Below are 27,911 nucleotides of genomic sequence, written 5' to 3' on the forward strand. Positions count from 1 at the left end.
CTTGAAAGGTTATTTGTTCTCGCCCACACGACAAACGGGTCATTGTTTCTGAGCTGGAAAAGTGTCAAGAAAGCCTTCAGTGACGTAGTCCAGGAACACCTTAGTAACACAGAAAAAAAACCATGGTTCACATAAGAAATAACAAACTGTTTGGAAGATTTATTTGGAATAATTTATAGGACAGAAGTAAATATATGCACACTTGTGCAAATAAATTATAGTTAAAATTTTAGCTAAATGTATTAATCATAATATATGCGCTCTGCAAACAAAACAGACTGTGGGATGAGAGAATGCAAAAATACAAAAACAATGACTTCATGCAACCTGCCCTGAAGAAGTAAAATGGCAGACCAATCACCCTGCAGTTACACTCCTGAAAGACATTCTCAAAACCATGGAGCCACTATTTAGGTGTAGTCTCCTGGATAAAACCTTGCAAGTTCTAAATCAACACTTTAAAATTCAGAAGGCTCACATGATCACTGCTGAAACGTTTCTTTAATTAAATAAAATGAGGTGATGTTTTTACACAGGTCCAAGAACAGAGAACAAAATCAGTTGTGCCACCTTGTGGACAAAGTAGTGAATCGCAGGTCTTGAAAGGATAAATAATATCAATAAATGATAGAGGGTCCGCTTACCCACATTCCTGTTACTTAAGTTAAAATCCCAGTGGTGAAATTCATAGTATGATTTATGAATAGAAGAATAATACAAGAATGGGTCCTACAATACAATCTCTCCATAGCCGAACCAGATGTTTATGGAATGTACCATATCCTCAATGTTATTTCAGTGATTTAATGCACATACGGCAAGCTCCATAATGTCTGGAACGAAGCCATTTTTTTCTTCATTTGGGTCTGTACTCCACAATTTTAGATTTGTAATCAAACCACTCATATGTGGTTAAAGTGCAAATTCTCCTCTTTTATTAAAGTGTATCACCGAGCTCATTACTGAGATTAGCGAGTTCACCAGTGCTCTTTCTTCTTAACGATGTTCCAAACATTTGATCTTGATAAGCCTTGATAAGTTTGGCCTATGTCTCTGACTGTGTTAAAAAAAAATATTTCTCAGCCTCATAATGGCTTCCTTGACTTTCATTGGCACACCTCTGGTCCTTATGCTGAAAAACACCAATAACAAAGGCAATCAAAGGCCCAGAATCAAGACTAGATACTGAAAGTTCCCTTGCACTAAAGAAGTAATTGAACACACCTGATTAATCAGAAACACCTGTGAAGCCATCTCTGTACCAAACGTTATGATGCCCTGAAATGGGTGGGCTATGTATAAATGTATAAATGTATAAAATGTGCAGTTATTTACACATGGTGAAACCAAAATGTATTAAAATAACCTTCAGCCAAAGCAAAGTATAGAATTGGCACTTTAACCACATATGAATTGTTTGATTGCACATCAAAAATTGTGGAGTACAGAGCCAAATCAAGAAAAATTACACATTTAAAGAATGCTTTTCCCACCGTAGAGCTGAACCAGGCTGGCTCATTATACCCCTTTCCCACTGTAGAGCTGGAACCAGGCTGGTTCATTATACCCCTTTCCCACTGTACAGCTGGAACCAGGCTGGCTCATTATACCCCTTTCCCACTGAAGAGCTGAACCAGGCTGGCTCATTATACCCCTTTCCCACTGTAGAGCTGGAACCAGGCTGGTTCATTATACCCCTTTCCCACGGCAGAGCTGGAACCAGGCTGGTTCATTATACCCCTTTCCCACTGTAGAGCTGGAACCAGGCTGGTTCATTATACCCCTTTCCACTAACTGGAACCAGGCTGGTCATAACCTTCCGCAGAGCTGGAACCAGGCTGGTTCATTATACCCCTTTCCCACTGTAGAGCTGGAACCAGGCTGGTTCATTATACCCCTTTCCCACTGTAGAGCTGGAACCAGGCTGGTTCATTACACCCCTTTCCCACTGTAGAGCTGGAACCAGGCTGGTTCATTATACCCCTTTCCCACTGTAGAGCTGGAACCAGGCTGGTTCATTATACCCCTTTCCCACTGTAAAGCTGAACCAGGCTGGCTCATTATACCCCTTTCCCACTGTAGAGCTGGAACCAGGCTGGTTCATTATACCCCTTTCCAACTGTAGAGCTGGAACCAGGCTGGTTCATTATACCCCTTTCCCACCGTAGAGCTGGAACCAGGCCGGTTCATTATACCCCTTTCCCACTGTAGAGCTGGAACCAGGCCGGCTCATTATACCCTTTTCCCCACTGTAGAGCTAGAGCTACACTGGTTCATAAATACCCCTTATGCCTTACCCCTTACTATAAATTACGAAATGCCATAACTTGTGGAGCTCCAACAACTCCACAATATGTAATCTTTGCGACTCTTAGGAAGTAGCACAGCACGACAGGCAGTTTTTAAACATTGCTTTTTTTCAAGTTTTCCAAACGAAACGGCATTAAAAAAAAAAAAAACATAGGCGGGGCTAAAAACCCCATAGCCCCGCCCACTCCGAGCGCACAGGCACCGGACTTTCAGGACACAGTGCTTCAGCTGCCTCCGCGAGTAGCGTGCGTTTCCCCTTCGGGCTGCCCCCTTCCCAGAATCCCTCCCGGTCGCCGTGGTTACGTGTCGGCGCCGCAGCGCCCGATGTGGAGCCGCAGCGCCCCCTGGCTGTGCAGGTCCCTCAGCGTGCTGAACTCCAGGGGCATGGTGTGGGGGCTGCTGTGGGAGTCGTATTCATAGGTCAGGGTGTCGTAGTAGTGGTACTTCATGGGGTTCCCCTGCGGGTCCTGGGGGAAGGGCCAGAACCCGTACAGGTGGATCTCGTCGCAGAAACGCGTTGCCATGGTGTACATCAGAAGGCCCGTCGTCGGCCTCTTAATTAGCACCTTGTTCGTCAGCCAGTAGCTGCCGGGAAGAAGCACAAAGACGTACAGCAAAAACGGTTAACGTGACGGGACGCCACAGACTCACAGTCGCCACAGAACAGCACGCTGACCGTGACCGCGCGGCTTGTATGAACTCTGACCGCGTTCACATAACTAAAGACCGCACATTCTCTGCAAACCTACACAACTCAACAAACAATGCCCGAACGTGCTCTTCTAATCCAGACTACAAACACACTGCTAAGACTAACCCCTATATACTTAACTAAACATGACCGCATACTCAAAAACTTGGTATACACATAAAATAACTGCTCAGATTAACTGTGACCACATTAGCTCATTTAACCTGGACTGGATACAACCAATAACCAGGGACTGCACAAACATGAAGAGGAACTCTCGACAGTCATAGGACGATCCAGTACTGCTTGCGAGGAGCTGGGATTGCAAACTCACAGGAGGTCAGACAGCATCTGAATACAGGAGCATCACTGCCTCACAGAGAAAGCCGTTTCACAGAACCTTTGCTCAATATGTTTCATCTTCTAAATGCGAAATGTACACCTTTCTTTCTTATTTTACATGAATTAGTTTCTAATTTTGAGTGGAGAAATAAGATTAGAGTAAAATAAATGGAGAAGTGTGCTATTCCCTGGCGGACACACACAGCTGGCTACAGTGAGGAATGAGGCTGTGTGAGCAGCTCTAGCCAGCAGCTGGAGCCTTTCTCCACCAGCACACACTGACACTTCTGACTGAGAGCAGCAGGAGCCCCAATCAGCTTAATACTGCAGCAGCACGACACACTGCCCTACGCACACCATACACACGCCTCACAACACCTACACACACACCACACACACTCTACACACGCACACACCGCAACAAACACACACACTCAACACATACACACACATACTCACCACACCAACACACACTACATCACCCACACACCACGCACACACCCGAACCACACATCATACCACAACAACACACACTCATACACACACGCACTCACACACGCACTCATACACACACGCACTCACACACACACACACACAAAGCACACACGCACTCACACACACACACAACAAGCACACACACGCACTCACACACACACACACACACTCATGCGCACACACCCGTAAACACACACACTCATACACTCACACACACACACAAAGCACACACGCACTCACACACACACAGACAAGCACACACACGCACTCACACACACATTCACACACACACTCATGCGCACACACCCGCAAACACACACACTCATACACACACGTACTCACACACACACTCATACACACACGCACTCACCCGCAAACACACGCACTCATACACACACGCACTCACACACGCACACCCGCAAACACACGCACTCATACACACACGTACTCACACACACTCATACACACACGCACTCACACACACACTCATACACACACGCACACACGCACTCACACACACACACAAAGCACACACGCACTCACACACACACACCCACAAACACACGCACCCATACACACACACACTTACACACACACAGACAAGCACACACATGCACTCATACACAACAACAGCACAGCACCTACCAGAGCACACAACAAAGTAAACCATAACCAGAACAAGAGACAAACCCCTAGAAGAAGACGGCCAGACAGGAACAACGCAAGTTCACGGACCATACATACACAACACAAACGCAACAAGCATCTAACAGTATCGTAACGGCCATCAACACTACCTGAACAGTGCCTGTACACCTAGTTTAGCACTCACACACAGACAAGCCACACTCACACAAGACAAGCACCACACGCACACAAGCAAGCACAACACACTCATACACACAAACACACACACGCTCACTGCATAGACAAGCACACACAATTTACGCACACACCACACACAACATCAACATATACCAGCACAACGCCAGGGATGTACCGGAAATCAGTGGAGATTTAAGGACTGCTAAGAGTTTGCTGTATGAACTCTGGCAAATAATTACAATTCATCATTCACAATCTTAGCAAGTACAAGAAAATACACCCACGTTTAATGAGGTGCTGAATACAAGTACAAGCCAAAACAAAAAAACAGACAGCAGAACACTCGTCTACTCTAAACAGCGTTTCATGTTTTACTGATGTTTTGAAATTACATCACGCTGTGTCTTAATAGTCAACATTACTGCAGTATTACACATCAGATTACACTGGGGTACAGTTCCTAAAGTGATTCAGGTTAAGAGTCTGCCAAAATTCCATATCTGTCCATCTAATCATCTTCCAATTTATGCGGCTAAACAAATCACTCCCACTTGGATTTGAGCGGGGAGCTTCCTAGCACAAAATGGCCATTGAGCACCACCCAGGTGGATGCTACACACTGGTGGTGGTCGAAATGGGGGTTGATATGGAGCGCAATCCATTATCATTCAATAACAGCAGTGCTCAGCCTAAATTCTGACCTTGCAAACAGCTGGCCCTGGTGACGAGCCCTGTTCTTTAAAACAGACTCGGAGTAACTGTGCCACAAGCACAGCAGACAAGCAACGCAGCAAAGGCAAAAATAGCCTCGACATACCGGAAAATAACCACTGTCCCAGAATCAGCAGCAGTAGCCCCACCCTCTCTTTTTGGAAACAAAACCTCTCAACCTCTAATAAAAAAAGAAAATCAAGTGTTTGAGAAAGCATGCAAGTTTGAGCTTCCTCTCTAAATTTGAGGACCCTTTCCGGGGTTGAGGACCCTCTCTGGGTTGTTTTGGGGAGTGAGGGGGCCCCCGGCGCTCTCACCCGCGCACGGCGTGCAGCAGCCGCAGCGAGGGGAAGGCCGTGCGCACGTTGAGCGCGTGGCGGAGGATGAGGCGGGTGACCCTAACCCTAAGTTGAGCCCTAAAACGTAATTGAAGCCATAGGAACTTTTGAAAACATGTGATTACTCATTTAAAATTGTGGAAAAACTAAGTCAAGACTGTGAATTCCATAGTACAAATGCTAAAAAATATATTTGAGGCCTTAAAAAAAAAGGTTTCCCTGAAAAAATATGTATATATTCCATATCTTGTTATGGTCATAGGTACCTATACTAGTATATACAAAATTTTTGGCTCGTCCAAAATCAAAAAAGAACCAATTTCCCAACCTTTCTTTAACCTGCTGAACACAGCCGTAAACTTGCCTCGACCCTCAGACTTATCGTTTTCATAACCCTAACCCTAAGTTGAGCCCTAAAACGTAATTGAAGCCATAGGAACTTTTGAAAACATGTGATTACTCATTTAAAATTGTGGAAAAACTAAGTCAAGACTGTGAATTTCATAGTACAAATGCTAAAAAATATATTTGAGGCCTTAAAAAAAAAAGGTTTCCGTGAAAAAATATGTATATATTCCATATCTTGTTATGGTCATAGGTACCTATACTAGTATATACAAAATTTTTGGCTGGTCCAAAATCAAAAAAGAACCAATTTCCCAACCTTTCTTTAACCTGCTGAACACAGCTGTAAACTTGCCTCGACCCTCAGACTTATCGTTTTCATAACCCTAACCCTAAGTTGAGCCCTAAAACGTAATTGAAGCCATAGGAACTTTTGAAAACATGTGATTACTCATTTAAAATTGTGGAAAAACTAAGTCAAGACTGTGAATTCCTTAGTACAAATGCTAAAAAATATATTTGAGGCCTTAAAAAAAAAAGGTTTCCCTGAAAAAATATGTATATATTCCATATCTTTTTATGGTCATAGGTACCTATACTAGTATATACAAAATTTTTGGCTCGTCCAAAATCAAAAAAGAACCAATTTCCCAACCTTTCTTTAACCTGCTGAACACAGCCGTGAACTTGCCTCGACCCTCAGACTTATCGTTTTCATAACCCTAACCCTAAGTTGAGCCCTAAAACGTAATTGAAGCCATAGGAACTTTTGAAAACATGTGATTACTCATTTAAAATTGTGGAAAAACTAAGTCAAGACTGTGAATTCCATAGTACAAATGCTAAAAAATATATTTGAGGCCTTAAAAAAAAAAGGGTTCCCTGAAAAATATGTATATTTCCATATCTTTTATGGTCATAGGTACCTATACTAGTATATACAAAATTTTGGCTCGTCCAAAATCAAAAAAGAACCAATTTCCCAACCTTTCTTTAACCTGCTGAACACAGCCGTGAACTTGCCTCGACCCTCAGACTTATTGTTTTCATAACCCTAACCCTAAGTTGAGCCCTAAAACGTAATTGAAGCCATAGGAACTTTTGAAAACATGTGATTACTCATTTAAAATTGTGGAAAAACTAAGTCAAGACTGTGAATTCCATAGTACAAATGCTAAAAAATATATTTGAGGCCTTAAAAAAAAAAAGTTTTCCCTGAAAAAATATGTATATATTCCATATCTTGTTATGGTCATAGGTACCTATACTAGTATATACAAAATTTTTGGCTCGTCCAAAATCAAAAAAGAACCAATGTCCCAACCTTTCTTTAACCTGCTGAACACAGCCGTAAACTTGCCTCGACCCTCAGACTTATCGTTTTCATAACCCTAACCCTAAGTTGAGCCCTAAAACGTAATTGAAGCCATAGGAACTTTTGAAAACATGTGATTACTCATTTAAAATTGTGGAAAAACTAAGTCAAGACTGTGAATTCCATAGTACAAATGCTAAAAAATATATTTGAGGCCTTAAAAAAAGTTTTCTGAAAAATATGTATATTTCCATATCTTGTTATGGTCATAGGTACCTATACTTATATCAAAATTTTTGGCGTCCAAACAAAAAACCAATTTCCCACCTTTTAACCTGCGAACACAGCCGAACCCTCGACCCAGACTTATCGTTTCCCCTAACCCTAAGTTGAGCCCAAAAAATTAGCATAGAACTTTTAAATGTGATTCATTTAAAATTGTGGAAAACTAAGTCAAGACTGTGAATTCCATAGTACAAAGCTAAAAATATATTTGAGGCCTTAAAAAAAGGTTTCCCTGAAAAATATGTATATATCCTTATCTTGTTATGGTCATAGGTACCTATACTAGTATATAAAAATTTTGCTCTCCAAAATCAAAAAGAACCACTGTCCCAACCTTTTTAACCTGCTGAACACAGCCGTAAACTTGCCCTCGACCCTCAGACTTATCGCTTTATAACCCTAACCCTAAGTTGAGCCCTAAAACGTAATTGAAGCCATAGGAACTTTGACAACATGTGATTACTCATTTAAAATTGTGGAAAACTAAGTCAAGACTGGAATTCCATAGTACAAATGCTAAAAATATATTTGAGGCCTCAAAAAAAAAGGTTTCCCTGAAAAATATGTATATATTCCATATCTTGTTATGGTCATAGGTACCTATACTAGTATATACAAAATTTTTGCCTGGTCCCAAAATCAAAAAGAACCAATTTCCCAACCTTTCTTAACCTGCTGAACACAGCCGTAACTTGCCCTCAACCCTCAGACTTTTCGTTTCATAACCCTAACCCAAGTTGAGCCCAAAACGTAATTGAAGCCATAGGAACTTTTGAAAAAAATGTGATTACTCTTTTAAAATTGTGGAAAAACTAAGTCAAGACTGTGAATTCCATAGTACAAATGCTAAAAAAATATTTGAGGCCCCTTAAAAAAAAGTTTTCCTGAAAAATATGTTATATTCCATATCTTGTTATGTCATAGGTACCTATACTAGTATATACAAAATTTTTGCTCTCCAAAATCAAAAAAGAACCAATTTCCAACCTTTTTTAACCTGCTGAACACAGCCGAAACTTGCCTCCACCTCAGACTTATCGCTTTCATAACCCTAACCCTAAGTTGAGCCCCAAAACGAATTGAAGCCATAGGAACTTTTGAAAAATGTGATTACCATTTAAAAAATTTGGAAAACTAAGTCAAGACTGTGAATTTTCCCTAGTACAAATGCTAAAAATATATTTGAGGCCTAAAAAAAAAGGTTTTCCCCCGAAAAATATGTATATATTCCTTTTCTTGTTATGGTCATAGGTACCCCATACTAGTATATACAAAATTTTTGGCTCCCAAAATCAAAAAGAACCAATTTCCCAACCTTTCTTAACCTGCTGAACACAGCCGTAACCTTTTCGATTTAGACTTATTTTGCTTATAACCCTAACCCTAAGTTGAGCCCTAAACGTAATTGAAGCCATAGGAACTTTTGAAAACATGTGATTACTCATTTAAAATTGTGGAAAAACTAAGTCAAGACTGTGAATTCCATAGTACAAATGCTAAAAAATATTTGAGGCCTAAAAAAAGGTTTTCCTGAAAAATATGTATATATTCCATATCTTGTTATGGCATAGGTACCTATACTAGTATATAAAATTTTGCCTGTCCAAAATCAAAAAGAACCACTGTCCCAACCTTTCTTAACCTGCTGAACACAGCCGAAACTTGCCTCGACCCTCAGACTTATCGCTTTCATAACCCTAACCCCGTTGAGCCCTAAAACATAATTGAAGCCATAGGATTTTTGAAACATGTTATTACTCATTTAAAATTGTGGAAAAACTAAGTCAGGGCTGTGAATTCCATAGTACAAATGCTAAAAAAATATTTGAGGCCAAAAAAGTTTCCCTGAAAAAATATGTATATATTCCATATCTTGTTATGGTCATAGGTACCTATACTAGTATATACAAAATTTGGTGGCTCCAAAATCAAAAAGAACCACTTCCCAACCTTTCTTTAACCTGCTGAACACAGTCGTAACTTGCCTCGACCCTCAGACTTATCGCTTTCATAACCCTAACCCTAAGTTGAGCCCTAAAACGTAATTGAAGCCATAGGAACTTTGAAAATGTGATTACTCATTTAAAATTGTGGGAAAAACTAAGTCAAGACTGTGAATTCCATAGTACAAATGCTAAAAAATATATTTGAGGTCAAAAAAAAAAAATTTTCCTGAAAAAATATGTATATATTCCATATCTTGTTATGGTCATAGGTACCTATATTTGTATATACAAAATTTTTGCTCGTCCAAAATCAAAAAGAACCAATTCCCAACCTTTCTTTAACCTGCTGAACACAGCCGTAAACTTGCCTCGACCCTCAGACTTATCGTTTTCATAACCCTAACCCTAAGTTGAGCCCTAAAACGTAATTGAAGCCATAGGAACTTTTGAAAACATGTGATTACTCATTTAAAATTGTGGAAAAACTAAGTCAAGACTGTGAATTCCATAGTACAAATGCTAAAAAATATATTTGAGGCCTTAAAAAAAAAAGGTTTCCCTGAAAAAATATGTATATATTCCATATCTTGTTATGGTCATAGGTACCTATACTAGTTTATACAAATTTTGGCTCGTCCAAAATCAAAAAGAACCAATTTCCCAACCTTTCTTTAACCTGCTGAACACAGCCATAACTTGCCTCGACCCTCAGACTTGTCGTTTTCATAACCCTAACCCTAATTGAGCCCTAAAACGTAATTGAAGCCATAGGAACTTTGAAAACATGTGATTACTCATTTAAAATTGTGGAAAAACTAAGTCAAGACTGTGAATTCCATAGTACAAATGCTAAAAAATATATTTGAGGCCTTAAAAAAAAAAGGTTTCCCTGAAAAAATATGTATATATTCCATATCTTGTTATGGTCATAGGTACCTATACTAGTATATACAAAATTTTTGGCTCGTCCAAAATCAAAAAAGAACCAATTTCCCAACCTTTCTTTAACCTGCTGAACACAGCCGTAAACTTGCCTCGACCCTCAGACTTATCGTTTTCATAACCCTAACCCTAAGTTGAGCCCTAAAACGTAATTGAAGCCATAGGAACTTTTGAAAACATGTGATTACTCATTTAAAATTGTGGAAAAACTAAGTCAAGACTGTGAATTCCATAGTACAAATGCTAAAAAATATATTTGAGGCCTCAAAAAAAAATGTTTTCCCTGAAAAAATATGTATATATTCCATATCTTGTTATGGTCATAGGTACCTATACTAGTATATACAAAATTTTTGGCTCGTCCAAAATCAAAAAAGAACCAATTTCCCAACCTTTCTTTAACCTGCTGAACACAGCCGTAAACTTGCCTCGACCCTCAGACTTATCGTTTTCATAACCCTAACCCTAAGTTGAGCCCTAAAACGTAATTGAAGCCATAGGAACTTTTGAAAACATGTGATTACTCATTTAAAATTGTGGAAAAACTAAGTCAAGACTGTGAATTCCATAGTACAAATGCTAAAAAATATATTTGAGGCCTCAAAAAAAAATGTTTTCCCTGAAAAAATATGTATATATTCCATATCTTGTTATGGTCATAGGTACCTATACTAGTATATACAAAATTTTTGGCTCGTCCAAAATCAAAAAAGAACCACTGTCCCAACCTTTCTTTAACCTGCTGAACACAGCCGTAAACTTGCCTCGACCCTCAGACTTATCGTTTTCATAACCCTAACCCTAAGTTGAGCCCTAAAACGTAATTGAAGCCATAGGAACTTTTGAAAACATGTGATTACTCATTTAAAATTGTGGAAAAACTAAGTCAAGACTGTGAATTCCATAGTACAAATGCTAAAAAATATATTTGAGGCCTTAAAAAAAAAAGGTTTCCCTGAAAAAATATGTATATATTCCATATCTTGTTATGGTCATAGGTACCTATACTAGTATATACAAAATTTTTGGCTCGTCCAAAATCAAAAAAGAACCAATTTCCCAACCTTTCTTTAACCTGCTGAACACAGCCGTAAACTTGCCTCGACCCTCAGACTTATCGTTTTCATAACCCTAACCCTAAGCTACATGAATTAGTTTCTAATTTTGAGTGGAGAAATAAGATTAGAGTAAAATAAATGGAGAAGTGTGCTATTCCCTGGCGGACACACACAGCTGGCTACAGTGAGGAATGAGGCTGTGTGAGCAGCTCTAGCCAGCAGCTGGAGCCTTTCTCCACCAGCACACACTGACACTTCTGACTGAGAGCAGCAGGAGCCCCAATCAGCTTAATACTGCCAGCAGCTACTGCGCTCGCACACACACGCTCACACACACACACACACACACTCACACACGCACACCCGCAAACACACACGCACTCTCACACACACACGCTCACACACACTCACACACGCACACCCGCAAACACACACACACTCACACACACACACCCGCAAACACACACACTCATACACACACGCACACCCGCAAACACACACACACTCACACACACACACACCCGCAAACACACACACTCATACACACACGCACTCACACACGCACACCCGCAAACACACACGCACTCACACACACACACGTACGCATACACACACGCACAAGCACACACATTCACACACACACACACGCTCACACACACACACACACACACACTCACACACGCACACCCGCAAACACACACACATTCACACACACACACACACACTCATGCGCACACACCCGCAAACACACACACTCATACACACACTCATACACACACGCACTCACCCGCAAACAAACGCACTCATACACACACGCACTCACACACGCACTCATACACACACGCACTCACACACACACACACAAAGCACACACGCACTCACACACACACACAGACAAGCACACACACGCACTCACACACACATTCACACACACACACTCATGCGCACACACCCGCAAACACACATACTCATACACACACGCACTCACACACACACACACACACACACACGCACTCACACACACACACAGACAAGCACACACACGCACTCACACACACATTCACACACACACACACACACACACTCATGCGCACACACCCGCAAACACACACGCTCATACACACACGTACTCACACACACACTCATACACACACGCACTCACCCGCAAACACACGCACTCATACACACACGCACTCACACACGCACACCCGCAAACACACGCACTCATACACACGCACTCACACACGCACACCCGCAAACACACGCACTCATACACACACGTACTCACACACACACTCATACACACACGCACTCACACACACACTCATACACACACGCACACCCGCAAACACACGCACTCACACACACACACAAAGCACACACGCACTCACACACACACACCCACAAACACACGCACCCATAAACACACACACTTACACACACACAGACAAGCACACACATGCACTCATACTCACACACAGACAAGCACACACACTCACACAAGCAAGCACAAACACACTCATACACACAAAACACACACACGCTCACTGCATAGACAAGCACACACACATTCACGCACACACCCACACACAGACATGCACACATATACCCCAGCACACACGCACAGGGATGTACCGGGAAATCAGTGGAGATTTAAGGACTGGCTACAGAGTTATTGCTGTATGAACCTCTGGCTAAATAATTACATATTTCATCATTCACAATCTTAGCAAGTACAAGAAAATACACCCACGTTTAATGAGGTGCTGAATACAAGTACAAGCCAAAACAAAAAAACAGACAGCAGAACACTCGTCTACTCTAAACAGCGTTTCATGTTTTACTGATGTTTTGAAATTACATCACGCTGTGTCTTAATAGTCAACATTACTGCAGTATTACACATCAGATTACACTGGGGTACAGTTCCTAAAGTGATTCAGGTTAAGAGTCTGCCAAAATTCCATATCTGTCCATCTAATCATCTTCCAATTTATGCGGCTAAACAAATCACTCCCACTTGGATTTGAGCGGAGAGCTTCCTGGCACAAAATGGCCATTGAGCACCACCCAGGTGGATGCTACACACTGGTGGTGGTCGAAATGAGTTGTCCACACCTAACCTCACTTGGCTGTTTTCAGATCCACAATAGGGTCGATATGGAGCGCAATCCATTATCATTCAATAACAGCAGTGCTCAGCCTAAATTCTGACCTTGCAAACAGCTGGCCCTGGTGACGAGCCCTGTTCTTTAAAACAGACTCGGAGTAACTGTGCCACAAGCACAGCAGACAAGCAACGCAGCAAAGGCAAAAATAGCCTCGACATACCGGAAAATAACCACTGTCCCAGAATCAGCAGCAGTAGCCCCACCCTCTCTTTTTGGAAACAAAACCTCTCAACCTCTAATAAAAAAAGAAAATCAAGTGTTTGAGAAAGCATGCAAGTTTGAGCTTCCTCTCTAAATTTGAGGACCCTTTCCGGGGTTGAGGACCCTCTCTGGGTTGTTCTGGGGAGTGCGGGGACCCCCGGCGCTCTCACCCGCGCACGGCGTGCAGCAGCCGCAGCGAGGGGAAGGCCGTGCGCACGTTGAGCGCGTGGCGGAGGATGAGGCGGGTGGCCCACTCCACGCGGTCCTCGCCGCCCTTGGCCATGAAGGCGGGGATCCAGAGCACGCTCCCCTCCAGGGCCCGCAGCCGCCGCACGAAGCGCTCGCGCCACGCCTCGCTCGACAGGTCCCGGAACGCCCGCTCCACCACCGACGGGTTCATGGTCACCAGGCTGGTGCGCCGGCCCACGTCCGCCGCATACTCCTCCACCGGGGCCAGGTTACACCTGGGGGAGAGAGAGAGAGGGGGGAGGAAGGGAGGGAGGGAAAGAGAGAGAGAGGAGGGTAGGGGAGAGAGAAAGAAAGAGAGAGAGGGAAAGAGAGAGGCAGAGAAAGAGAGGGGAGGGAGGGAGAGAGAAAGTGAGAGAGAGGGGGAGGGAGAAAGAGAGAGGCAGAGAGAGGGGAGGAAGGGAGGGAGGGAAAGAGAGAGAGAGAGAGGAGGGCAGGGGAGAGAGAGAGCGAGGGGAGGAAGGGAGGTAGGGAGAGAGAGAGAGAGAGTGAGAGAGGCAGGGAAAGTAAGGGGAGGGATGGACAGAGGGAGGGAGGGAGAAAAATGGCAAAAAGGAGAAAGAGGGAGGGAGGGAAGGGAGAGGAAGGGCAAAAAGGAGACAGATGGAGTGAGTGAGGTAGAGGGAGAGAATGCTACACATAGCACCCCTGCAAGCTACACACATATACACACACACACACACACACACACAGGGAATCTAGCCTGGTGTGAATTCACTCAGCTAAATCGGACCATATACATTGCACCACATATGCTCAGCCATCAATGGCTGCCAACCCTAAAACCCCCCACCCCCCAAAAAATAAATAAATACATGACAGAAGCAGCAACAAATTGGGAGGAATGTGTGAACAAAAAACACCTGTCACCTGTATATTGCTGTTTATATTAAAGTCAAATTAAACCCTGGAAGAACAGGTTTGAAAATGCTGACCTGACATAAAACCATAAAGCCCGTATGACCCGCGTGGCCGTCGGGAGGGAAAGCAGGTCTTGCCAGGGCCAGCGGAGGGGCTGCCGTTAGCGGCAGGAACATTAGCCGCCTGGTCTGAGATGCGCTGGAACATGAGCTTGCCTGAGGATAGCATTGTGTAAGCACTCATTGTTGGTCAAATGTTTGTCGTCAAGGATGACATGAGTGTACATGGCAACTGGTCAAATGAGTGTGGTCAAGAGTAACGTGTGCAGGTGGTCACTGATGGTTGAATTTGTATGGTAAAGGATAAAAACCCATGGTCCTTAGAAGTCCATTTTTAGTCTGGTTCGCCGCGCTGAAAGTTCAGCTAGCATAGCTCTGGCGCACAGCTCATTAAACTCCAGGGAGATTCAACAGAACCATTCAAATTTCAAATTTACCCAGCAGGAACTTAATTGCCGAAAGTGCTCGGTGCTCACTGTAAACGCCTGGGAGCGTTCAAAGACCTGTCTGAGAAAGTGGCGCCTCTTTTATCCCCGCCCGTTTTTTCCGCCTGTCGCTTAATTGCCGTCGAGTCACACCGTGGCACGCGCTTAAGATGTCGTACTAAATGAACAGATATTAACTGGATTCTGTAGTAGCGCTGCGTTGTGTGGACGTGCGGCGCGGTCTGGTGTTGAATCCTAACCGTGCCGGCGCCACCTGTGGGCGGGGCGGGGCACAATTGGCTGTACCACCGCCCAGGGTGAGTCTCAAACCCCCCCGCCCCCCCGGGGTCTGCCTGGGCCAGCCGCATGGCTGAAGCACAGAGTGACACAGCGGGGCAACCATGGAGCGGAAAAAAAGCAGCAACCGGCGGTGTGTTAGAGAGCAGGCGTTCGTCCTTGCTCAACCGAACCGGTGAAGGACAGTTAACTACAAGACTGTTATGTTATGTTTCCCTATGTTGGATGTACCAACATAGGGAAAAAATAAGTAAATTGCAGTTAAAATCTAGCATATAAGATTACACGTATCAAAAAAAAACTACACTTCGGGGTACACTTTGTATCTGTTCTTCGGGGCTGCCAGGTTGCACACCTGATGACGAAATCGTGGGAGTCGATCTGGCGGCCGCAGCTGCTGTTGAGCAGGATGCCGGAGTTGCCCACGATGGCGCAGCGCTGGTAGTGCCGGTCCTTCATGGGCGACACGGTCGGCAGCAGCCGGTACAGGCTCTCCGACACGTTGACCGTGGACTGCCGGTCGAAGATGTAGTGGATGACCTCCCCCGGCCTCAGCGAGCCCCTCAGCATGGATATGTCCCTCTCGGCGTCCAAGAACTTCAGGATGTTCTTCCTGGGGGGGGGGGGGCACAAAAAATAATAGCGACAGTAAAAAGGAGAGCACAAGAAAATTACGATGTGAGGACAGGTCATTTAGGCCACCCTAGGCTTGCTATTTCGCCAGCCGTCTTAAGACAGCACACAGCACTGTGTCAAATCTGGTCTTGGAAAGAAAGAAAAAAAAAAAAAAAAGTTGGCAGTAGGGGGAATGTGCCTCTGAAAAGAATGCAAATTATTTTCCAGATAGAAAGAGCCTGGTCTTGAAAGCGCCATGAATCTCTGCTTCTGAATTAATACTTCCTGGCTTCAGTACAAAATGTGCCTTTTAAATCATTTCCGCTTGTTTTGCTGATGGACCCGAACCTGAAATTGCTTCTGCGGTTCACTGTATTGATCCCTTTTCAAATATAGGAACCTCAATCAAATCCCCCCTTACCCCAGAGTCACACCTAACATGGCAACTGTTCTCTATTCCAGTGGGAAGTCATTCCTTTTCAAGAGGAGGAAAGCGCTGGCGAGGTGCGTTTCTCAACTCGTCGCCAGCCGCAGTGTGGCCCGAGGATTGAAAATATTTTAACCGCTGCGACAACGGCCCCGAATGGGCAGCACTCCAACCAATCAGGGCAAAAGAGAAGAGACACACCCCCGTCCATGCCGGGGATGGATCTCCTGGTGCCTCGTTTATCAGCGGCACGCGAGCGGACTGCGTCCCGAACCGCGGGCAGCATCCACGCTTATTCATCCATTTTAAAAAGAGGCTTCCAGGGAACGCCCCGCCTGCTTTATTTTTTCTGAGCAGTCAAATACGGTTCCCTGTGGCTGAGTGGGAGGGCAGAGCAGGAGGGGGGAGCGGGACCACGGAGATGTGTTCACTGTGCACTGCCCCTGAACAGACAGCAGGAAACCCCCTTGTGTGTAAATCCAGGGTAGGTCTCTACTTGTCGGGGCTAGGTTCGGGAATACCTGATGGAGTTCGAGAGGGTCCTGTTGAAGCTCCATTCAGAGGAGGGGGTCGCCAAACTGGTCTCGGGGGAAGGGGTGATGATGGGCCCCGGTTTGGTCAACGGAGTGCGGTCCGCCTCCGCCTCTGCCTCGTCACCTCTGAACCCAGAACACAAAAACAGCACACCGTTAAAAACCAAACAGACAGCGCAGGGACACCAAAGCGGTCAGGGTTAAAAAGGACACACAGAGATGGCGATGGAGATCAGATCCTTCGGGGCATTCCGCCCTTTGGCATTTCACGCTAAATTTCACGCCCGCGCGAGTGAGACGTGGGTTTCCGGAAAGCGCGAGAGGAGATGTGTGTTGCCGTCGTTCCCCTACAACAGCATCATCAGACGCGCCACACAAACGCGGCGGCGGTCTGCGGCCGGCGCGCAACCCCATTGTTGGGAACAGCGTGATGAGAAAAGGGGCCCTTCGCTGCGAACCGCCGGAAAGGAACCAATTAAGTTTCAGATTGCGAGCGGCGCCTCGCATTTCGCACGCCGGGGATTTCCAGAGGAAAAAAATAACGTTCTTAATTGAAGTGACTGATTAATTATTTCATTAGATCAGCATCATTTGGTAATCCATACGCCGTTTTTAACCCCGTGGAGGTTCTCACGTTTCTATGGAAACCAGCAAATTAATGAGCTTTCATGAATTATTATTTTTTTTTTCTCTCCCCCCCGCCTCAGGTCAAAATGGAAAAAGAGCTCAGTAAGAACCCGGAGATTTTATTCCAGCGAGCAGAGCAGCATAATTCTTTCTGAATTTCTGAATATGAAATGGGGAGGGAGAGAGAGAGAGGATCAATGGCATTACACCAGGGCAGCTCCACCATGGGCTTGCTGAGCCCACAGGCCTTCTGCCCAAGCCAAACACTTAAGCCACCACTCAGCTAATCAGTCCCGACTGAACAGACTACAGGTCGCTGCTCCCGCCCTGAGAGCACACCAGCGTGCTTTAAGAAGGGCTAGCTGCTGGGCGGTTCATCCTGCGCGCAGGCGCGCCTCACGATCTGGCAACCCCTGCGGGTTGCGGTCGGTCGGGTGTGGCACATCCACGGTTTTATTTGACAGGTTTCTCAACGGCCACCTTGTCAATAATTTGGTCGGAACGGGCGTCTGCAGGCTGCTCCTGCCACTGCAGGCAAGGCGTGCTCCTCTGACCCGATGACTGCCAAGCTCAGCCGGTGGACTGTCGAACGAAAATAAAATGCGGCTGGCGCCAGGCGCTTCGGCGAGAGGGCGCGTCTGTTTTCTCCTGAAACGACGGAGGACGGATGAGGACAAGACAGGCCTCAGACATTACCAATTAGGAGAAAAGGAAATCGATGGAGCTTGAAATGGTATTTAAAAAACTGACTTGTTAAAAAATAAAAAACACATACACAAATAAATACATTTTTAAGCCGCACCTGATGATAATGTTGGTGTCAATCTCATCTGCGCTGTGCCGGTTTGAGGGAGGAGGTCGCAGCGATGGGACCGGCCTGGAAAAACAATCGGGCATTCCAGATTTGGAGAAAGGGAGAAGATCAGGGGTTACATAGTGGCCTTGAATAGATAAACTATAAACATTAGAACTGGAGCACGGCAGCCCTGCAGACAGCAGGCTGTCTTTGGCCAATAAGCTTGTCTCTGCCTGAGAACACGCGTCTCACTGAAGACGCCGCGCGGAACGCCCAACTCACCTTTCTGATTTCGGCAGGAAGCTTTGCGGGTAGAACTTCCTCGAGCCTCCATGTTTCCTAAACCAGGAAAGGAAAAGGAGAAACGTGCGGTGAGCAGCACAACTGTTTCAGCGTGCGTCACAGAGCCACGTCTTACATCATAACAGACCAGAGTGCGTCTAAAACTGGAAATGTTCAAATGGTGTGCTTTGGTAGCGAGGAAAATCAAGTGAACGTTTGAAAAAGAGCCAGGACAGGAAAACTGCCCTGAACTAAGGCTCGTTAGCCACAATGCAATGTTGTAGTTATGTTCTTACCCGTACAGTAAATGCACTTCATCCGATTCCCATTCTAAATGCCTTGGACGTCAGATAATCAGCCTATTGTATTTTACAGAATCACTCAGGGTGGCTCTTTGCCAGACACTTTTTTTTTTTTGGCAAACAGTCAAACCTAGAAGTCCCAGAGCAGTCAGATGAGATGTGTGTGGCTAATGTTAAGCTCCTGCAGAGCTACTTTATCTGAAAAGGGCTGATGTGGGTGCAGGTTTTTGTTTTTTCACCCAGCACTAAGACACCCAAATTCTCCTTAAAGACAACAATTTGTTCATTAGTTGAAGCAGGTCTCGTAGTGCTGGGCTAAACCGAAAACCTGCAAACATGTTTGGATGCTCCAGTGCTAGAGAAACACTTTCATTGAAAACAGGCCCAATTGTGATCAAATGGTGCACGGAAAAATGATCATGGAAGCAATGCAGAATTCCCCACCTGAAAAAAAGGCTTTTGACCACAAAGGCAAGAGAAACAATCTCCAATCAAGGCAACAAACCTGCCTCTGAGCTACACGAAACCTGACGACTGCACTTATGAGAAAAAAAATCATCCTAACAAATGGGGGTTCTCTTCCACAAGACAGGAATATCAACAGCAACAAGCTCTTATAAATGCATTTAAATGGCGGTGTGTGTGCGAAAGGTGCATCCCAAAGCACACAACAACATGATTCATCAATTCTATTCAGAATTCAAATCACCTAAAGAGCCAGATTAATAGGAAAGGGACCAGGGCAACAAATTGGTATGAAGACCTGAATAAAAAGCTAGCTTGCAGTGCACCTCTGAAAAGCATGGAAGTGAATTCCACAGATGTGCAAAAAAAAAAACAAAAAAAAAACCTAAAAGCTCTTCTTCCTCATCCTTTCATTAGACCACAATTGGGGGTCATCAACAAATTATCACTTGCTGAATACAGAGTGCAAGTGACAGCAAAAAGTCCAAACAAATATCCTAAGAAAAAATTTTCTAGTATTGGTCCATAAGATCTTAAATTCAACCCAGTATTTTTCTGTGAAACAGACTGGTAGTGAAAGGACAGTAGTGGTAGTGTATGGGTGGGCACTCTGGCTACTGTATTTTGGACAAACTACAGTTATCACAATGTTGAGTCTGGTAAACCATCAGACATTCAATGCATTACAATAATTCAGCCTAGACGTTACAAAGGAAATGCCCCAGCACTAATTGGCCTGTTTTCTTCATCAACTATTATTGTGGTATTCTATAGAGTTTGCCCCTGCATGCAAGCCAGTTTTGCTCATAAATGCTTAGAAATAATTTTCATGGTTACTTATCATGATTAAGTGCATAGGACAAGAAGACAACCAAATTAAATGGTGATTTAAAAAATGCATGGTATGAGAGAAAATTAACTGCTTTTACAGTATTCCTGAAAGTGATTAAGCAGCCCTTTTTGGGGAAAAAAGAATAGAATGTGAATGTTTTCACGCATATTGTGAAGGAACAACACATTATGTTTCTCATTTCATGGTTTGGCTTTTTATCCAATAATCTGTAAACTGTAACTGTAAAACGTCAGACAATGAAAACAATGTTCAACAGTTAACCGTCAATAGAAACACAAATCCACAAGGATCTTACAGATAAATATAAACGATGTATGAACAACAGTTTTCATGGATACACACACTGTGGGATAATTGGCAGTAGGCCAAATACAATTTTAAACTGAATAGTCACTTTAAAAACCTTCACCAGTTTAAACCCTTAACAAAAACAAACTTTCTGTTTCCACTGTTAATATACATAGGCCTTGGCAACAATAGAAGTTTACTCAGCAGTAATGAAGAACTACACCCTTCAATGTCCTTAATCCGTTGATGAATGTGAACCTTACAAACAAAGAATTGAAGAAATCAAACAACCACAGTCAAACCTCTGCTCACTTGTGTGCCAAGTATTTGTAATAAAAAAATAAGGTGAACAAACATTTCCCGTAAAGAAAGATCACAAACAGACAGACATGATGTACTTTAATTAGAAGACACTCACTTACAAGTCTTAGTATTATAACGAGAATTATAATTGTGTACTTTCTGAAATGTAATCTATTTATACAGCATGGCAGCTAGCTGAAGTAATTAGGTTTAGGTACCACACTCAGGGATATAATTGTCTCAGACATAAACTCCTATGCTACCCTCTCCCGAACACCTCGATGATACAAAATATAAGAAATTAATTTACAAAGTGCATGCAACTGTTATTAATACATAAATACAATTAAAGATCCACCCACAAAAGTGGCTGAAGAAGAGAATTATTAATACAGAATGCACAGCAAAATGTTCAGGGTAAAACCAACTCTGATAGAGCACTCATGGTCCTGTTGGACTTGCATAAGCTCTTCTAGAGTTTATTTACCACTGGAACTTAAACCAGGTTTGCAGTGTAGAATAGTTGTCAAGGAACTGGCCTCATAACCTAAAGGTTGCAGGTTTGATTCCTAGGCAGGACAAGGACAAGCTTTGAGTATTGTACATAATGTAAATTATTTCCACGTACTGTATCTATCTGTACAAATAAATGATATGTAAAAATGCAAAAGCTGTGCAATTCACTCTGGATGAACAGTGTTAAATGGCTGTAATGTGATGACAAAAGTTACTGCGTAAAAGCAGTTAGTGAGCTTCACACAGCAGAGGTAGAGAATGTATATTTAACCTGATAATGGTGCAGAACAGAGGACTACTTTACTCAGTGAATCGACATCGTAGCAAAGGTTTAAGGGACCACGCTATTTTTATTTTAGTTAAAGCTGCCATCCTTCTAAGTAAACTTCTGGCCCGGCAGAATGCAATGGTTCATCGCACTTATGTTCGCAGTAGCCTACATTATAGGCTAATTTACAACATTCGCTCATCAATTAGGATTGTCCTACTGAAAGAAATTGCAAAACAATGAACGCAATGCAGTTAGCTAACAGGTCAGATAATATTCATTATAAATAGCATTGTGAGAAAAATCAGTTTATACATACCCAATGTCTTCTTCCACTTCAAAAATAGCAATTATTAAAAATGTTACGAGCAATATCACACTCCCGAACACCAATGATCGAAATGTAAAAGACATGACTGGAGTGTGTTCTTTTTTAATGAACACTATATGAAAATCATTCGTTACACTCAAATATAAAGGATGTATGAACACGCCCAGTTGAATAATTGGCAGTAGACCAAATAAAAGTCACTGTAAAACCGTTACCAGAATAAACCCTTTACCAAAACCAACTCCCTGTTTCCACTGTTTAATATGTAAAGTCCTTGGCAACAACAGAAGTTTACTCAGCAGTAATGAAGAACTACACCCTCCAATAGCCTTCATTTGTTGATGAATATCAACCTTACAAACAAAGAACTGAGCAAATCAAACAACCACAGTCAAACCTCTCTTCTCACTTGTGTGCCAGAAATTTGTGACAAAAAATAAGGTGAACAAACACTTCATGGTAAAGAAAGATCACACAAGACAGACAGACACAATGTACTTTTCCTAGAAGACACTCGCTTACAAGTCTTAGAATTATTACAATAATTATAATTGTTTACTTTCTGACATGTGGGGGGGGGGTTGTATTGTGTTAAGCACTTTGTGTTACATTTAACTTATGAATGAAAATGAAAAGTGCTATACAAATAAAGTCTGATTGATGTAATCTATTTATACAGCATGGCAGCTAGCTGAATTAATTAGGTTTGGGTACCACATTCAGGGATATAACTATCTCAGACAAACTATGCTAACCAATTTGTTACATTCCTTTCCTGAACACCTTGATGATATGATATAAGAAATTAATTTACAAAGTGCATGCATCTGTTAATGATACATGAATAAAATTAAAGATCCACCCGCAAAAGTGGCAGCAAAAGAGGATTATCAGTACAGAATTGACTCGCATAAGCTCTTCTAGAGTTTATTTACCACTGGAACTTAAACCAAGTTGGTAGTGTAGAATAGCTGTTAAGCAACTGGCCTCACAACCTAAAGGTTGCAGGTTTGATTCCCAGGTAGAACATTGCTGTTGAACCCTGGAGAAATGTACGGAATCAAAATTACTTCTATGTACTGTATCTAGCTATGTACTGTATCTAGCTATGTACTGTATCTAGCTGTATGAGTAAATTATATGTACACGTGCAAAAGCTGTGCAATTCACTCTGGATGAAAGTGTTCAATACCTGTAATGTAATGACAAAGGTTATTTGCATAGAATTAGTTAGTGAGCTTCACATAGCAGAGGTAGAGAATGTATATTTAAACTGATAATGCCGCAGAACTCTTACACTGAGGATTAGGGAGTTCAGCCTCTTTTATTCAACTGTCATCCATGAGCAGTGCAAGCCTTTTAAATTAAATAAAGTTGTAGGCAAATAACTAAATAAGAAAAGTCCACCGTCCCCTCAATTGCTGCATCACTTACAGTCATTGGTGCAAATCTAAACCGACATTTCCTTAAACAGGAAGTTTATGAAACATGAAGTTTCATCAACAATACTTCTTACCAAACTAAATTAGTTGTAAAAATTGTCTTGATGCATCTTTTTCATCTGAGTCACACACTGCTCCAGTATCACAGGAGTTCCTCCAGAAAGTCTTTGAATTGAATTTGAATCTACAGTGCAGGTTTATCGCACCAAAGTCTCGTGAGTATAGTTCTGAAAAAGAAAAGTTCTACCACATATCTCAGCTCTTCAAAGAAAGTGAAACGTGTAATTTTGTCTCTCGGCTGTTTCTCTCCCAGTGACAAGTCAAACACAACCTCTGCCACCTTGCCTGTAGTACACCCAACCCCCCTGTCCAGCACAGTCGCACAGCCTCCTAAAAAAAGACCACTCAGCCATGAAGAAATCTGGCGAGCAGTCAAGACGCGAGTGAGACGCGGTCTCCGAATGCTTGCCATTTGACAATAAGCAGCCGAAAGCCTATGTGCTGTGTCTAACTGCGGTATCGATTTCATGTCTCTGTTGTTGTTGTGAGTTAAACTGATAATCATGTTCTTGGAATGATTTTCTTTTGAGGTAAAAAAAGCATTTGGTTGAAGCAGTCTAATATTCCCATAATTATTTAAATATATCCCAAATCCCTTTATGAAAACTATCCGTAATCTGCTTTCAATCTGCAGTACTTCACTCATGCTTCCTTGGTTCACATGAAATGGGTGAACAAAAAATCTTTTCTCCTTCCACTCTTCTTTGCTGTAACCTATTTACCCACTCAGTGGAATAGACCTCTTTTTTTCATTAAACCCATCCACTGTTTACTGAATTACAATTTAACAGTAAACCGACTTAGAACTGTATGGCTTCCTTCATATGGAATATCATTATAGTAGCACATACTCATGTTCCAATAGCTAACACAGCAGTCTACAACACCATTCGGGGGAGGGGGGGGGGGGTCATAGGCCTACTCGGACATAAATAAAGGTCATGAAAAACTACGGCTTTTTTTTTTTTTTTTTTTTAACTCAGATGAACTATTCAAACACCAATCGAGTTTAAAGGTTACCATAAATAGGCGATTACCGCCTTGTATCAAATGAATATTTCCTATGAAAATGGGGTACATGATCTCTGCAAGATTAAATTAAATTGCGATTAAGATTCACACTGAGGTTTGGTTTCGTCGGCTATAGTATTGAACCAAACTCTTCAGGCAGTCGAGCTGTCTTCCTACAGCGGGCGTATGGAGCCATATGAGATCTATACGGTTGTTCTTGCATTATAATGGAGGCGTGTCATTTCTACAACTGCTGTTGTCAATCGCATAAGAGTACAAAAATATCCAAAAAATAAAAATGTATTATTTGGCGCACTGATTCTCCAAAACGAGACACACTTTAATAATTCGGTTGCAGGAAAGAGTGTAGAATTCTGTACCGTATAGCTGACAGGCTAGAAAACAAATACCCTCAAGAGGACTACTTTACTCAATGAATCAACATCGTTAACAAAGGTTTAAGGGAACACGCTATTTTTATTTTAGTTAAATCTGCCATTCTTTTAAGTAAACTTCTGACCCGACAAAATGCAACGGTTATCGTTATGGTCGCTGTAGCCTACATTATAGGTTAACTTACAACATTCGCCCGTCTCTGCATAATTAGGATTGTGTTGCTGAAAAATATTGCTATCAACTATCAGCGCATAGTCGTTAGCTAACTGGTCAGCTTAATATTCATTAGAAATAGCATTCTGAATAAAATCCGTTTATACATACCCAATTTCTTCTTCCACTTCAGAAATATCACTAATTATTAAGAATATTACTAGCAATATCACAATCCCGAACATCAATGATCGAAATTCAAACGACATGACTTGAGTGTGTTCTTTTTTAATACATACTACATAAAATCATTTGGTTAGCTGATACTGATATATAAAGCGAATGTAGCATGTCAATTTCGATGAAAACGCAGTGAGTTCCAGGGAAACGATTCTGAGGCTGACGTCCTCTTCTGTTTCTACTGTCTGCTGTAGCTAGCCAACTCTGCCTCGCCTCCACCTCGATGTCCCCCCTGGAATACGGCGTTTAATTTACACTCATGGTCCACTCAAACTTTCAGTGCAACTACAACACACTGGAATTTTAAGATAGCTATAAGGAATCGCAGCTACTTAAATCTTAAAGGCACAGCACGCTCACCAGGCGCAAATGAAACGCGACATAGTAGCGCGTGTGTGTGTGTGTGCGCGAGGAAAATCCAGGTTCAGAAAGTAAAAGTCCTCCCCGTTATTTTGTTCCAATCACCTTAATTTGCTAATTAGCACAATTCTTCCGCCGGGAGGTACAACTATATTTAATGAAATCAGCTGGCTGAGTTCGTGGGTGGAAGAAACACATGATAGAACTATTACTTTCTGACCCCTGGACTTTCCACCTCCGTACGTGTGTGGAGAAAGAGAACTGAAAACCACAATTAACGTTGATATGCTGATCCAATGGCTTAGGCTACTAAATTTACCTTGTCCGCTACCACTTTCCGGCTGTCATTACGTTTTTATGTATTTAGTCCGTTCTGTATTAGGCCAAAGTTGTGTTGATTTTATCCAGCTTGGTTTCTTGCACCTTAAAATGACGATACGCATAGGCTACATTGTAGATAGACCCAGTAGTATTTCCATGGAAACGCAACATTTGGGTAACAGTGGGGGGCTTCATTTCTTCATTTCACACCACTCCTCTTGAGGCGTGCGCTTTCATTGTGCTCCCTGATATCAAGTTCAAGTGTTGATGCTTGATACAGGCACTTTTGGAGAAGTTAACCCCATCGCGTCATGTACGCGTGTGGGCCAAGTGCCGCGGGGGAACAGTTGGGCACCTATCACGAGAGATAATTAGTAGCTGTCTCATGCAGCGCGCGGGCAGGAGGTTTGTAGTCTTTTTCTAGATAGAATGTGTCTGAATTGGGCCATCCTGTGATAGGACTAATAATATGGTGCAAAATAGCTCAAAATAAGTGGGTCTGATATATATAGTACAGTGATCAGAGTATAAGGTAATACACCAACAGAATACTTATACTTGGTGTGCATACATACACAGGCAATTACTGAAATTAGTTTTGAACACATTGCATGGCCCCTGAGACTAGAGGCAGAATTACAGGTGAAAATCTTCCAAAATATCCCCACTAAAACACATCCAACAGCCACCCATGGGGAGACTTAGGTGTGAAGTGTCAATAGCCTGCCATATGCCAGTACCCATTAAATAAAAAATTTTAAAAAGCTGACTGAAATTACCTATCCCCCAAATGTGTATGGATCAGATCTTAACCCCAACACAAAGCAAATGAGAATTTTACAGAGTGAGCTAGCCTTTCAAGCTCTTGAAGACCTGTCGGTGACTCCCCTGGTAGGACCTCTCTATCTTTGTCTGTCCCTGCCCTTCCTCTCTGACGCCCACCCCCCCCCCCCACCCCCCCCACCCTCTCTCTCACATATCACAGCCATCTTATTTACAGTCTTACTGTGCTAGGGAATGTGGAGTGTGCCTGTCCACAGATGCATGATTTATGGCCAGAGAGGGAAATTAGAGGAGGAAGTCCCTGGATCATAAAAATTTACAGAGAAACTGTGTCACTCCTCTACATCAACATGCTGTCAGTCATTTCCGCTCACTGACACATAAAGATGCAAGCTGCCTTGAATGAAATTGCACTGCGTATGGGTAAATCAACGATGGCCGTCTTTGATATGCTCTAGTACCGAGAAGCATACCATAGCATTCTGAATTGCTGGCTGTGTACAATGCTTTCAAAGGCACCTAGGATGACTTTAAGTGAAAACAGCAAAACCCAGGGGATGAGTTTGGTTGTATAAACCAAATGTTCATGAACCAGGTTTGGATCAAACAAAACTGCTTTTGTTTGGCCAGTTACAGTTTTCTATTTGCGTTGGTTGTGTCAAACAACTTATCAGTC

The 27,911-nt window shown here is 42.8% G+C and overlaps 1 protein-coding gene across 2 annotated transcripts; it reads right to left on the minus strand.

Annotated features, from left to right (window-relative positions):
* Positions 1-1,960: 1,960 nt before the first annotated feature.
* On the minus strand, positions 1,961-26,313 carry st8sia2 (ST8 alpha-N-acetyl-neuraminide alpha-2,8-sialyltransferase 2). 2 transcript variants are annotated; one of them, XM_064312945.1, is made up of 7 exons: positions 26,132-26,313; positions 19,144-19,200; positions 18,868-18,942; positions 17,427-17,564; positions 16,219-16,476; positions 14,146-14,439; positions 1,961-2,895 (listed from the first exon to the last, which is right to left on the minus strand). In XM_064312945.1, the coding sequence occupies exons 1-7, from the start codon at positions 26,152-26,154 to the stop codon at positions 2,610-2,612; spliced, it is 1,131 nt and encodes a 376-aa protein (XP_064169015.1). In that variant the 5' UTR covers positions 26,155-26,313; the 3' UTR covers positions 1,961-2,609. The 2 variants fall into 2 exon arrangements, with proteins under 2 accessions (XP_064169015.1, XP_064169014.1); XM_064312944.1 differs by lacking the exon at positions 26,132-26,313 and adding an exon at positions 25,703-26,125.
* Between the last annotated feature and the right edge of the window lie 1,598 nt (positions 26,314-27,911).

The sequence above is a fragment of the Anguilla rostrata genome, chromosome 16, assembly GCF_018555375.3.
Source record: "Anguilla rostrata isolate EN2019 chromosome 16, ASM1855537v3, whole genome shotgun sequence".
Taxonomy (NCBI): Eukaryota; Metazoa; Chordata; class Actinopteri; order Anguilliformes; family Anguillidae; genus Anguilla; species Anguilla rostrata.